Source organism: Crinia signifera, chromosome 19 (genome assembly GCF_055691185.1).
Source record: "Crinia signifera chromosome 19, ASM5569118v1, whole genome shotgun sequence".
Lineage (NCBI taxonomy): Eukaryota > Metazoa > Chordata > Amphibia > Anura > Myobatrachidae > Crinia > Crinia signifera.
In genome coordinates this window covers 91,686,614-91,700,574 of record NC_139226.1, presented here as the reverse complement: position 1 = coordinate 91,700,574, position 13,961 = coordinate 91,686,614, and the positions used below count along the sequence as shown (strand labels likewise).

Genomic DNA, 13,961 nt, shown 5'->3' with positions numbered 1-13,961 from the left:
GGTCTCCACCAGTTAGATCGACATGCATTGGGTCGACACCATTAGGCTGACATGCAGAAAGGTCTACATGGGTCTAGACCCAATGCTTGTCGACCTAATGACCTTATCCCCCTGCAAGAGGCAGGTGCTATATGGGACATGTATGTTACCTAAGAGACTGCAAGAAAGTCAGTTAGGCTGCAAATGATTGGTGCATAACTGAACATTGCATTAAAGCAATGCTTATTCCATGGGCCGTATTCAAGGAGAATATTCACTGCGTGCAGAGAATCCTGTTTAGGATTCGCTGCACAGTCGCCACTGCCCGCCGTGTTCTGGAGCCTCGCTGTACCCCCTATTCAACGTCGCAGGGGCTCGCTGCCCCTGACGGCGAGTGTGAACGGAGCCTGAGGACGGTGACAGGCAGGGCGATGGAAGAAGCACAGGCTGCCCAGTACGTATATGGGGGGGGCTCCCTGGGAGTCAGGCAGCACAGGCTGCCCTCCCGGGAGAGCCAGCAGGGGACCAGGTATTCACTGCACCCGATCGTGCATATGTAATGATCGGGTGCAGTGAATATATGAATAACTAATGAGCTGCTCCCGGCCCCTGCTCTGTGTAAAAAAAATATATATATATATTTTTAAAATTAAATATATATTCATGTGCTATAAGCACATGAATAAAAATAGCATGCCCCTCCTCAGAATAAAATTCCTGATTTTTTTACACCAAATGTAAAACAACAACAACTTTATTTTACTTTCCACTTCACCATGAAAAGATGGCAATTTGCTACACATCGACACACGGCGAAAATCACTTAGAAGACGGCGATAAGTGCACGTTGAATAGGGTGATTCGCTTTCTGACCCAAAAAATCACCTTCCAACTCAAAAATAGCCCAAATTCGTCGTGAAACAGGGCAAATTATCCTCATTGAATACTGCTGCATGAGTAAACAGTCAGTCCAGCTATGTGAGGTTTGTTATTTTGCATTATAATACACTTGAGGTGATTATACAGATGCATTGTTTTTACTTTTTTTTTGTCTCTCATAATTTTCTTTATCCCCCAGTACAAGGACACAGAGCATCTACCTCTGGTGTAAATAGAACAAATATGGTTGCAGTTCCTCAGAAGCTTATCATAAAGAAACCTTACAATATATGTGATAAAAATGTGTCCATGAAAGGTGAGCACATACGTTGCCATAGCTTGTTGTTATACATTGGGGGAATCATGGGACTCATTTACACTTACAGGGGAAAATGTACTAATGACAGTTTTGCTAACTATTTTTTTGAATGGATTTATCCAGGGTTTTAGAAAATCACCGATTTTATTAAGGCAAAATCTCTGAAAAACCACAAACATAAATATAGAATTTTTTCTGTGAAAAGTATTGTTTATATACATTAGGGGAGGCAAAACTGCGATTTATTAATAGTTTAATAATAATAATTATTGTACATGAGTAATATTCATAAAATGTGTAAAAATATATATTTTAAATATTTATTATTTTGTGATGGGGTTCCACTTGTATAAAAGAAATTCCTCTTGGTTAAAAAATATCTTTGCAGCTATTTACAATTAATAATGTCCCTTTTAATATAATTAATAAAAGTTGCTTTAAAAAAAAATGTAACCTTAATGTAGACAACTGTTGGACCCCACCCCTGTATAACTGTCACAATATTGCCCACATAAAAAATGATCTGCCTCCTTATTCAATCAGTAGTAATTGCCCTTATTATAAGTATATAATGATTCCTCAGCTTCTGATTGGCCAGAAGGATGCAGCAGTTTTTTTTTTTTTTTGGGGGGGGGGGTTGTTTGCCCGCCCCCTAAGTGTCTAAACCAAACAGAATGACTGTTCAAACAGCCTTGATAGTAAGTTATCAGTTTCAAAGCTACCTTTAAGTAGATGTTGCTCAAAAGATTCAATTTTGCAAATTTGGCAAAATCATCCATATTTGTCAGTCTGATTTCTGATTTCTTGTTTCTCTTTCGTCCATCCTGGTGACACAGCTCACCATGGGATGGAGGAGGGTCCGCTATGCTTACATCTTTGAGAGGCAGGCTCCTCCCTTCTGCATCCCAGCATTCCTCAGTTTGTTTTAGGTGCCCACCGGAGTGGGTGGCTATGCTGACAGGGCTGCAGACTGCAGCTGTTTTTAGAATAGCTAGAGTTTGTTTTTTTATTAATATTTACACTAGTTAAGTGCAGGTCACAGTGTGAAATTTCCAGAGGAAGTTTCTTTACACTGGCTGCGCAGCAGAGGCTAACAGAAGCGCTTCCTGTCAGCTCTCTGTGTGCTGAGAGACGCTGTCTGGTCTCTCTGCACAGTGCTTTGATCTCCATTTCAGGAGGTCTCCTGGGCCCTGGAGAGCAATGTTCCCTCTAATTTTACAAAGGCTGTGTGCGGCAAAAGATTTTGGCTGTGCAACTTTGGAAGGAAATTTTAATTTTTGTGCGTCACTTATATAACTGGAAAATGACGTTCAGCATTTGTGTTAACTTTACTTCAAAATGATATTAAACATTTAAACATTCAAAACACAGCACACAATGTAGTTAATGAGTAAAACACACATTAATTGAGTCCACAACTGCAAAAAGGGACCACTGCTGCTTTGTGCGCTCTGTTGTAATGTCTGTGCGCACGCTCGTAGAGTTGTGTGCGCGCGCACGTGCGCACAGCTTAGAGGGAACACTGCTGGAGAGCATCCTGATCCAGCTCCCTGCTTAGAGGGATGGGGCTTACAGGCTGAAATTTTGGAGTAGATGCCTGTTACAGGAGCCCTTACAAGTGGTCCCATTCAGAGGGGAGACACTGGAGGAGAGAAGAAACACTTGGTAGGAACAGCTGCAAGGGGGGGCAAAAACAGCTTCCCTCCCTGCTGAAGCGAGTTGGGACTTGGTCTCTTCCTACACTCTGTTCTGGCGCTGTTTTCCCAACACTGTTCTAAGCTGAAAGGAGGATGTTGTGGGGGAGGGAGCATCTTCCATGTTAATAGACTGCAGATTTTGCGGAGTCAAATTAACTGCTGAACAGATGGACCCATGGGGATTTGTGCCCTACATGTGAATCTGTGCCCAGTGGGGCTCAAGCCCAGAGGTCTGAGCAGCATGAACCTGCCTGGGCGGTTGCCCTGGGAAGGTCTATGACTGCCTTGGTGCAAGCTTTGAATAGACAGAGGGATGAGCCGACTAAATCTCCTAGGCCTTTCTCTCCCTCACAGCTTTCTGTGGGCTCCATTGCTCCCTCACAAGGGTACCCTGCCTTATTACAGGCTATGCAGGACACTGTACAGAGGCCCTTATTCTAGTTCATTCTTTCTGACAAAATCCTTCTCAGATGGACAAAACCATGTGCACTGCAGGTGGGGCAGATGTAACTTGTGCAGAGAGAATTAGATTTGGGTGGGGTTTTACTTCAAAGTGAGATCTAAATTGCAGTGTAAAAATAAAGCAGCCAGGATTTACCCTGCACAGAAACAAAATAACTCAACCAAATCTAATTCACTCTGCACGTTTCACATCTGCCCCCCCCCCCCCCCCCCCCCCTGCAGTGCACATGGTTTTGTCCATCTAAGAAGGATTTTGTCAGAAAGAGTAAACTAGAATAAGGCCCAGAGTGTCCACACAATTTATGCTCTTTTGGAACAGTTTATCCACACATCCTGGATCCTGACACGGCTGTGGCGTATCTCAGTCATCAGGGGGGCACTTGCAGCAGGATTGCGATGCAAGAAGTCTCTCAGATATTTCAGTGGGCAGAATCAAATATTCCTGCTCTTTCGGCTGTGATCATTCCAGGGATTCAGAATGTGGAAGCGGACTTCCTCAGCAGATCACAATTGCTGGAAGGGGAATGGGCGTTGCATCCGGGGGTGTTCCAGGACATTGTATCCCTCTGGGGGCTCCTAGAGGTGGATATGATGGCATCCAGACACAATTGTCAGGTGACCAAGTTCTGCTCAAGAACCAGGCATTCGACAGCGTGGGCAGTGGATGCCATGGCGGTTCCATGGTGTTTCGGCCTCGTTTATGTCTTCCCACCATTTCCCATGATCCCTCGGGTCCTCGAGAGTGAGGATGCAGGAGTCGAGGGTTATTCTGATAGCTCTGGATTGGCCCAGTCCTGGTATTCCGACATACTGAAGTTGTCGACGGCGTCTTCCTCTTCGACCAGACCTGCTCAGGCAAGGTCCGTTTCTACACCAGGACCTAGCTCATCTCAATTTGATGGCCTGGCTTTTGAGACCGCCTTGTTAAAAAAGAAAGGCTTCTTGGATGCAGTTATCTGAGCTATGCTCAGTGCTCGGGAACCTGTGTTGGCGGCCAATTATCATAGAGTCTGGAAGATTTAAATCAGGTGGTGTGAACGACAGAAGGTTTACACTGCTTTGCTTATCTTCTTTCAAAGGAGAGTGGTTCTGTTGCTGGAGGTTCAGACCTTTCTCCAAGGAGTAATCCGTATCAAGCCTCCATATAGACAGCCAGTGGCACCTTGGGATCTGTCACTGGTATTGTCGGTTCTGCAGAAACCACCATTTGAGCCTTTAAGGTCGGCTAACCTTAAATTCCTTTCCTGGAAACTTACTATTCTATTGGCGAGGCAAAAGTCTGAATTGGGGGCTTTGTCTTGTAAGTCTCCTTTCCTGGTATTGAGGATAGGGCTGTTCTGCAAAAAGGTGCCTAAATATCTCCCAAAAGTCGTGCCAAGTATCATGTGAACCAGGAGATTGTGCTCTCGGTGTTTTGTCCAAGAAATAGGGACAAACTAAAGAAATTGGATGTGGTACGCGCATTGCACATTTACATGGACAGAGTGAAGGAATTTCGTAACACAGATTTGTTGTTGGGTACTGTATGATGTACATAAGAGAGGGTGGCCCGCTTCTAAGCAGACCATTGCTAGGTGGTTAAGGTCAGTCATTGCCTTTGCCTATACTAAAGTTGGCAGACCAGTTCCCTCCAGGATTAATGCTCTCACCGCTGTTGAGCTAAACGAAAATGGGCCAGGGTCACGGCTGTCGGGACGGATCGACAGTCGTGACCCAGGATTGAATACCCCCCTAAATCAGGAACATCTTGCCCACATACACTATAGTTATATTGATCTGTCAAGAGCCACAGTTTCTGCTAGAACATCTGGATATCCTGCAGTATGTGAGCATTCTCAATAATTCTAAATAATCTGACCGTATTTCCCGTGTTCCATGATTTCCACTCCTCCTTATGGGCAGACACTTACAAATTCAGGGGCAGATTTATTAATCTTGGAGAAAAGATAAATTGGAGATAAAGCGGAGAAAAGGTAAAAGGAGATAAAGCACCAGCCAATCAACTCCCAACTGTCTTTTTCAAACACAGCTGATTGGCTGGTGCTTTATCTCGTTTTACCTTTTCTCCGCTTTATCTCCAGTTTATCTCTTCTCCAAGCTTAATAAATCTGCCCCTCAGTGTGGTATAACAAAAAATCAGTTACTTGGAGAAATGAAATTGCATAGTGTGTAGCTCAGATAGCATTTCCATAAATTTGTTGAAAAGTTGCCCTGATAGTTGGGGTGACCAAGAAAATCTGACCGTGTATACCTAACAATAGATCCATTTTACAGTTTTGTAGCTTTTTTTAAATAATTGAATTTTTACTTCCCATTCTATACAATGTGCATATTTTTTTTTGTATGTATGTATGTATATATATATATATATATATATATATATATATATATATATATATATATATATATATATATATTTTTTATCATTTACATGAAATACATCTTTCATGTTAACCTTCTAGCACCTACATCAGTTTTCTAGAATACGTCTCACAGACAAAATAACCCTCAAATTTTGTTTATTTGTATTGAGAATAATTGAATAATGAATGTTGATATAATTGAATAGCTAACGCCAGAATGTAGCAGGAAAGTTTAAGAAATGTGTTTCTTTAAAGTTATTGAAATGGCATAGGTTTCAGTTTTTACCACAATTTTTGTCTTAGCAGAGTTACCCAACATTGAACCTGTTATACTGCGAATTAAATCAAAAGAGCTGCCATCAAATAGTGAAAATGTGTGCTTAGGTGGCAGAATGAATTACACAATTGGTAAGTTTTCTACACACACAACATGGAATTCTGCATTTACCCCCTGTGAATTAAGCTATAATGTTTTTAGGGAACTTATATGTTAGTTGGGTGCCCACTATAGTTAGTACGCTCATACCTCACTATCCATGTCGGCATGGAGTTGATTTTATATAGTGTGGCGAGCACAGCATGCCCCGCGAGGGGACGCGGAAAACTAAGCAAATAGCTTAGTGGGCACCCAACTAACATATAAGTACCATTTTTAGTAAAGGGTAACATTTATTAGGCCATTTTATTTGTTCATGCATGATCCTTAAAATAAAAACGGCGTATTCTACATTTTTCCGCAATAGTTAGTTAACAGCATTTATTACCACTTTCGCATTATAATTGTCTGTAGTTGGCGGAAATAGTTGTGGGTTTTTTTTCAATTTTTTTTTTTTTTTCTGCACATGAGCCACACTAATTAGAAAATTAGATCGATTTATTACTTAATTGGACAGGAGGCAACTATAGCTACTGTACGAACCACAATACCTAATAAGGAGGATTACATTAGGCACATGCTTTTTTAACACTCTCACATATTTCACTTTGTTTGTCCTTTTACTTGTTATGTGTTTTTTTATATATTTCACAGTCTTAATATAAATATGAAAAGTTACATTTTATTAATTTTCTTCCTTTTGGTGTACCACACCCTAACAAACTGTATTCTGTCCTGTTTAAAGGTTATTTAATAAAGTCTTAACAATCAGTACATTTATATTTAGAAGAAAACATTGTTATTGAACAAGAAGTTTGTGGTTTTTATACATGTTCACATTTTTACCCCAATAGTAGTTTAGGTAGTTTTTTTTTTATTGTGTCAGAGGGGTGTCCTTTACAGTTAGAATCAGTTGGACTACCAGTTTAGTTTACTGGGTACATCTTTCGCAGTAGAGTCTTAGAGGGGAGCACAGATCGGGATACATACAATATCTAGGCAGTGGGGATGCCGGCAGTCAAAAGACCGACCCCGGCATCCCACTATGGAGTATTCCTACAGGGGCTCTGTAAGTAACCTAACCTCCCCCTACCCCTTAACCCTCCTTGTTAGTGCCAAACCCCATATTTCGCTGTTCAAAGCTGAACTGCTCATGCAACCTAAACCACCCAGCCTCACCCTAACTCGCTCTGGCAGACTTAAGTTTGGGATGCCAGCTTACGGTATTCCGGCATCAGCATCCCAATGTTTTCCGAAGTTCTGATGGCAGTTGGGATGCCGGTGTCAGTATAGTGAACACAAGCATCCTGACCGCTGGGACGGTTATCGCATTCCTACAGATATTTGTATTTCACTTGTCTTTATACAAGCTATAACGACTGACCAGAGAACTGTTCTCATTTTGCTCAGATTGTTTTGTCTATGATATAGATATTAAAATAATTATTTTTCTTCCTTCTTACAGAAGATGAAATGATTATTGAGAGACGGGGTCCTGAGAAGTTCAATCTAAGAAACATTCCTGCAAAAAATAAAGTGCGAATTCAATACAATATGAAAACAAGTGGATATTGCCAAAGATTAGTTAGGTGGCCAGTTGGTCACAGGGAGGAATTTGCACAGAAACGGTATGGATTGGGGTCGGCAAAGGAACCTGAGAGAACCTATAACTGCACTGAATGTGGCAAGAGATTTTTAAAGATAACTGACCTCAGGCTTCATCAAGGAACCCATAAAATGAAAGTAAAACAATACAATGGGTCATTGGTCCAGCAGAAGGTGGAAACCCTTCAAAAACTTCCCATCGACCAAAAGTTCCCCCAGGCAGTTTCCATCAAAAATGTATCTGGGACGAAGTCTTTAACTTGTGTCGTTTATGGAAAAAACGTCAACGCAAGCTCCAACGTTGTCCAAACCCCAAAAACATTTGCGCGAGAGAGGCGATTTGTATGCAGGTTTTGCGGCAAACGGTTTCAGAATAACAGCAACCTTATAGGTCATGAGAGAATACACACGGGTGAAAAGCCTTTTGAATGCCCAGAATGTGGCAAAAGCTTTAGCCAGAAGGCAAATCTGACCACTCACCAGAGGCTTCACACCGGGGAAAGGCCCTTTGTCTGCATCAACTGCGGCAAAGGCTTTGCACAAAAGATAAATCTACTAACACACGAGCAAACTCACACAAAAAAGAAAAAGAAAATTGACGGCAAGCATGTTTTAATGACTTAAACCAATATTCAGGTTCCGGTTGAAGGCTCATTAGCCGGAATTACCATAAAGTGCCTGGGAAACAGTTGTCCCTCTTCACCGAGTCTACTTATTTTTCAATGCACAGTATACATACGTTGACTCACAGGCTGATTTTACTGTTTCGTCTAGTTTATGTGGACTAGTATTACGACAGGTGCTACTCCATGAAGATACAGACAAAAAGAAAGTACCTCAGACATGAGAAGTATTTTAGAGATTTTTCTAAAATACGAATCATTCGTTCCAGTTTTTCTAGCCTTATAATAAAGTATATATAAATAGATGTTGTAACTAATTTGTATATAACAGTTGCAGTTTAGAACTCGGCGTCAGGGCTGGAAAACTCGTTCTCGTTTGTTCACCAATAATAATTTTCAGGGGTTTAAAAAAAGCTGTCTGTATATACAATAGTATCTACTCCCCCAACTATGAAAACTCAGTGAAACTTTTCCAGTATGGTATTTGTTGGTGTTCAACCCTAGAAAGAAAAAGTCTCTATTTTTAAAACAATGTCCGCATCTTGTAGACTTGGGAGGGGGAGTGGATGTGTGATTTTTGTTGTGTTATTTATTGCATTGTATATCTTTTTGGTGCACAACTTTCCATCAGGTTTTTTTGGTAAAGACTTTACTATGTACACTAAACCTCCTGCTAAGGGTATATAATAACCTCCAGCTGTAATTTATAGTGCAGTAGTTCTCCGGATCTGTGCTTCTTTGTAGGCAATGCTGATAAAGTTACATAAACCTCCATGTTTTAATGGTGCGTTTGTTGCCAACTGAACTCTCAACAATTCCTGGATTAAAGACCAGAACATGTTCTAAGATGCTGTTTTGTTAATTTTTTTGTAGGAACTCTACCTGGTTGTGTTATGCTGATGTCAGCAAAGGGTTTTCATTTTATTCCAAGTTCTCCTGTGTGGTATATCCCGGAAGAAAATTAGGCTGTTGTGTTTCAGAATGAGGAAAGAAAGTTACACAACCTGGGCTGTGACAACACTAACCAAACCTTTCCCCCCGGTTGTGCAATCTTCACTCCTATTAAACTTTTAATCACCCTTGACTATTACTGAGCATGTCCAGTATAGTGGTTGGTCACTAGCTATCCTATCTAATGTAGTTCAGTCTCCTGCAGCCTCAGAATGTAGGCGATACGATTCTTGGTGACCTGATTTGGCAGTGGCCATTGATGGTTTCATAATGATACACAATAGTTTTACTCTTGATGGGGGAAACGTGTTGTCAAAGTTTTTCATTGCTGCCACTGTGCTGGGTAATAAGGAGACGCAACACAATGTCGGTTCCCACCTATGGTTAAAACCCATTGATGATTAACCCACCAAAGTTTATCTTTATTTTGGAGCAGTTCTAAAAACACTCTTTATTACAGCAATATGCAGAATAGTACAGAGCAGGACATTGTGGTGATCTGAATTGGCCTCTAGTGTTCATTCTAACACCCTGCACCTTTCAAACACAGTGCAGTTCTTCTTTCCTGCCTGTGATGTCGCTTTCTGTTGTGGCGAGTCTATCACATTGTGTCCTGTGTCTCAATACAAACCAGACTGTACAAGAAGCACCAAAGCAGACAACGATACCCCAGGCAGGAAAGAGGAACTGCACAGGTTTTGAAAGTTGTAGAGTGCTAGAATGAAGACTACTGTGTCTACAGTTTGATCGACTGTGTTCAGAGGTTGTCCCATCTGCTGTTCTGTTACTTGTGGTTAGAGGAGACTGTTATCAATCAGATCTTTGACATAAGTCGATATCTCCTTTAAATAACATTGTGCTGCCTAAATTTCTGTCTATCCCCGGTTACTGCTTTTTGCACATAAATTAGCTGCACATTGTATACCCCGATAAGAAATACTGTATAATGCATGTCGCTCCACATGACAGCATTAATGTGGTTTCTGTTGCACTATGCACTCACTGTTCAGGTTTCCTTCCACTCTTACTCTACATATGGTTGAGTAGATCTTATTTGAAGCTGCTCTTTTTCTGTAATTGTTGGACACCCCCTGCCAACAGAACTGTGTTTTTCTGGTCCTTATTATACGGAGTACATCATTCATCACAGTCTCACATTTTTTAAATAAATTCCTAACATCTGTGGAATTGTAAAGAACATTTTTGGTCAACGACTCATCAAAAGTGTGCAAAGGACAGTAAGGCTGTGTAGACATTGCATAGATAGTATTGGCTGCGTGCCTTAAACAGATGGTAAAAGAGCAAAACAAAGATGTTCAACATTACATTTCGAGTTTATCTATTGTGCGTTTGTTTGACTGATGAATAGTTATGGCCTCCATGTAATATTAGAATCACTTTCTTTTTCAAAAACTTTAGAAAAAAAAAGCAACAAAAATCCATACACTGACTTTCTGTTTTTTTGTAATTGTGTTCTATGTTGAGTTCATTATTATATCATATATGTGTTTTTTAATATCCTTTTTTGGTTACCATATTAGTATTTATCTGGTTCTAGCAGGAAAGTGAACTTTTAAGTTAGATTCTTAGGAAACTGACCGGTTTAAAAGTCACCTCATCTTTATTTAAAAAAAAAAAAATTCCACACAGCTACAAGGGTGAGCCTCTGTGTAGACTGGCATTAAGGTTTTCTATTTAAGATGTGTTCCACACAGATTAAGCGCCTGACAGACAGCTGTAACCACCTGTCATGGCCGCATTACCATACGTACGCCCAGCGTTTTCATGGGAACGCCCATGAAACGCGGGGCGTACGCATATGGTAATTAGCTCAAACAGCCATTTATGCCCCTCTCCACCCCCTGTTCGGATTGTACAGAATTCACGCCGTATTCGGACATGCGCGGCGTTCACACATGCGCAGATACGCCTCTGCACATGCGCAAAAACAGAATAAGGCCCAAAGTGTCGAAGTAAGTCCCCATTTAAGACCTAGGTCAAGCCAACTACTCTTCTGTTGTGTCCTCTTGCAAAACTTTACTTGACAGTTATCTGCATGCAGGAATCTAAGCAAAAACTATAGATGGTTAACAGTAAGTTACAAATTTAACAATTAATAGTCTGAATGGTCTATTTTACTCAACATATAAAAACTAATGAGTGACAGCATGATTGCAATTGGCACTTGTGATTTATGAAATGTATTTATTACATTTTTGTTTATTGTTTAAACCAGTCCGGTCCCATTTGAAGTTGGTTTCCTTTCTGTAAAATCTGTTGCTGAAAAATGGACACAGTATAAATGTAAATTATGGGACTAGTTCAAAGTCAAGAGCAAATAAACAAAAGGGGAGCAATTTGCTCCTGGAATGATGTTGCAATGGAAAGATTGCTAGTGAATTTATTGTTTTTGCATGCAGGAAAAATACGGACTCCTTTTGCATGTAGTGAACAGTCAGATTAGGAGGACATGACCTTCCTAACTCTAAATCTCTCTGCGCATTTCACATCTGCACCACTTTCCCCATTGTTTTACCCAGGTGTAAGTTGCTCTTTCTGTATTTGCCCTTAACTCCAAATTCCAGGCCTAAATTTGGAAGGTGTCCGACCAGTAGCTCATACTGCATTTCATTGATTAACCCTTGCAGTCAACTGTAGAAAAAGTCTACAAATACTTTATGGGAAGATATGTTCAGGCTTGGTTAAATTTGCCATCTTATCTCATGTCTGCAGATTTGTTCATGAAATAAAAGCTTCAAGTGTCACATTAGTTAACGGCTGTTTGTCTCAATATAACACTTTTTGCATTGCCCGTTTCGGAACTGGACGGGTGGTTCAAGACTTACATACGAGTAATACGAATAGAGTTCACTGCTGCTTTTGTTAATTTAATTCTGATCAGTGATTGGTCTTACATTCAGGGTATATGTGTTGCATTTTGTCTTAAATACCTGACTATATACATGATTTAATTAGAATGTTAAACTTTGTTGTATTTAATGCATTTACTAGTTTTTTGTTTTTAACTAGCAGCTTCAGTTTTGTGTGTTTTTATGAAGAGCCAAAAACAAATGGTAAACTTTTGACATCAAGTTGAAGGTGTAAATTTAGGCATGTCACAGTAATGTCGCTTTAATGTGAAGATATTGGTATTAATAAACGATTTTACCAAATGTCAATTTGATCACTTAATTCTTCAATTTGCGACAAAATGTTTCCGTTGAATGTAAAGTTTTTAGCAAATAGAGCCAACATTAATTATTTCTTTTCCTGTGATATATATTGTTTAATGATCCTTAAAGCATACATTTAATTCTGTTAACCCAGTTCTAATGAAAATATGAAACCAAAATATTATATATGCAAAGTCTTTGCTGTTTTCTTTCTTTCTCGTTCGTCTCGTTGGAAGCAAGAACTATCGGTCTTACAACTGTTTCTGTATTTGTCTGTCAGTGTTGTGTGTAACATGCATTGCTCTTTAACATGCTATTACGCATGTTACATGTTTTTGGTGTGTCTGAAATGAATAGAACCTAAGGTATTTCTAGATGACGATTGTTAGCTGTATCTATAATCTTCTTGTTTAGAATGAGTGCTTCTTAGGAGTTGTCTGTATATGTGATTCTTTATGGTTGTCATAAATACTGTAATATCTTCCAATAAACTCAGTTTTGTTACCTATTAAACATTTCTGTTATTTCTCTTTGTTCATGAAAATGTGTCTATTACAGTGGTTCATAAACTGTGAGTCAAATAACTCATGGGGTGAAATGTAATAGGGGGTCGATTTTGTAGACGTGTGCGATTTTTGTCAAAAACCGCCGAAATTGCATGTTTTCCGAAAATCGCGATTTGCGGTAAAAATAAATCGCAATTTTTGCCGCGAATTCGCACATTTTGAAATGCCAATTTTAAGTCACACTTCAATTCACATCTAGATGTTTTCCCATTAGAAATTATACAACTCGTGGTACTTATATGTTGGGCGCCCACTAAGCTATTTGCTTAGTGGGCTATTCATCGTAAGGAAATCGCATTTCATCGCATGTGCATGACACTTTAAGTGTCACACTATGCGATGCGATATTACTAATTAATGTATTTTTCTCTTTCAATGGTCCTGGTGACACAGCTCAACACTGGGATGTAGGAGGGTCCGTAGGAGCCAGGCACCTATCCTAAAGCTTTAGAGGGTAGGCTCCTCCCCTACTGCATCCCAGACTCTTCAGTTCGTGTTAGGTGCCCACTGGAGTGGGTGCTATTCTAAAGGGCTGCCGGAGCAGCCGAAGGATTAGAGTTAGTTAGGGTTTTTATTGTTTTATTAACTTTTACACTAGCTAGGTAGGCACAGTGTGAGGATTCTCCTTAGTGAATCCTCACACTGCTAGCGCAGCAGGAGCTGACAGAAGCGCGTCCTGTCAGCTCGCTGTGCACAGGGGAGACGCTGTCTGGCCTCCCTGTGCAGCGCTTACAGCTTCTTTTAAGAAGCTGCCTGGGCTCCGGAGCATTCTGAAACCGGCTTCACGCTAGGTGGGGATCATGGCGGACAGGCGCTCCGTGATGGCGGCGGCCATTTTCTGCGGAGCTTACACACTGAGCTCCTATATGAGAGGACAGCAGTGTGTTACAGGCATGTTCCGAGTGGTCCCCAGCTGAGGGGGAGATACTGGAACTAGGAAATCCTACAATGGGAGCGGATGTCTGGGG

The 13,961-nt window shown here is 40.6% G+C and overlaps 1 protein-coding gene across 2 annotated transcripts in view; it reads left to right on the top strand.

Annotated features, from left to right (window-relative positions):
- The window catches only part of LOC146042727 (uncharacterized), a 34,067-nt gene extending 21,127 nt beyond the window's left edge, over nt 1-12,940 (top strand). Inside the window, exons 8-10 of one of the 2 annotated variants that reach the window (XM_083162911.1) lie at nt 1,058-1,174; nt 6,006-6,107; nt 7,541-12,940. In XM_083162911.1, coding sequence (XP_083019037.1) covers nt 1,058-1,174; nt 6,006-6,107; nt 7,541-8,304 — 983 coding nt within the window. In that variant the 3' untranslated portion in view covers nt 8,305-12,940. Of the gene's footprint in view, nt 1-1,057; nt 1,175-6,002; nt 6,108-7,540 lie in introns of both variants that reach the window. The other variant, XM_083162910.1, reaches the window with a different exon arrangement.
- Nucleotides 12,941-13,961: the final 1,021 nt, after the last annotated feature.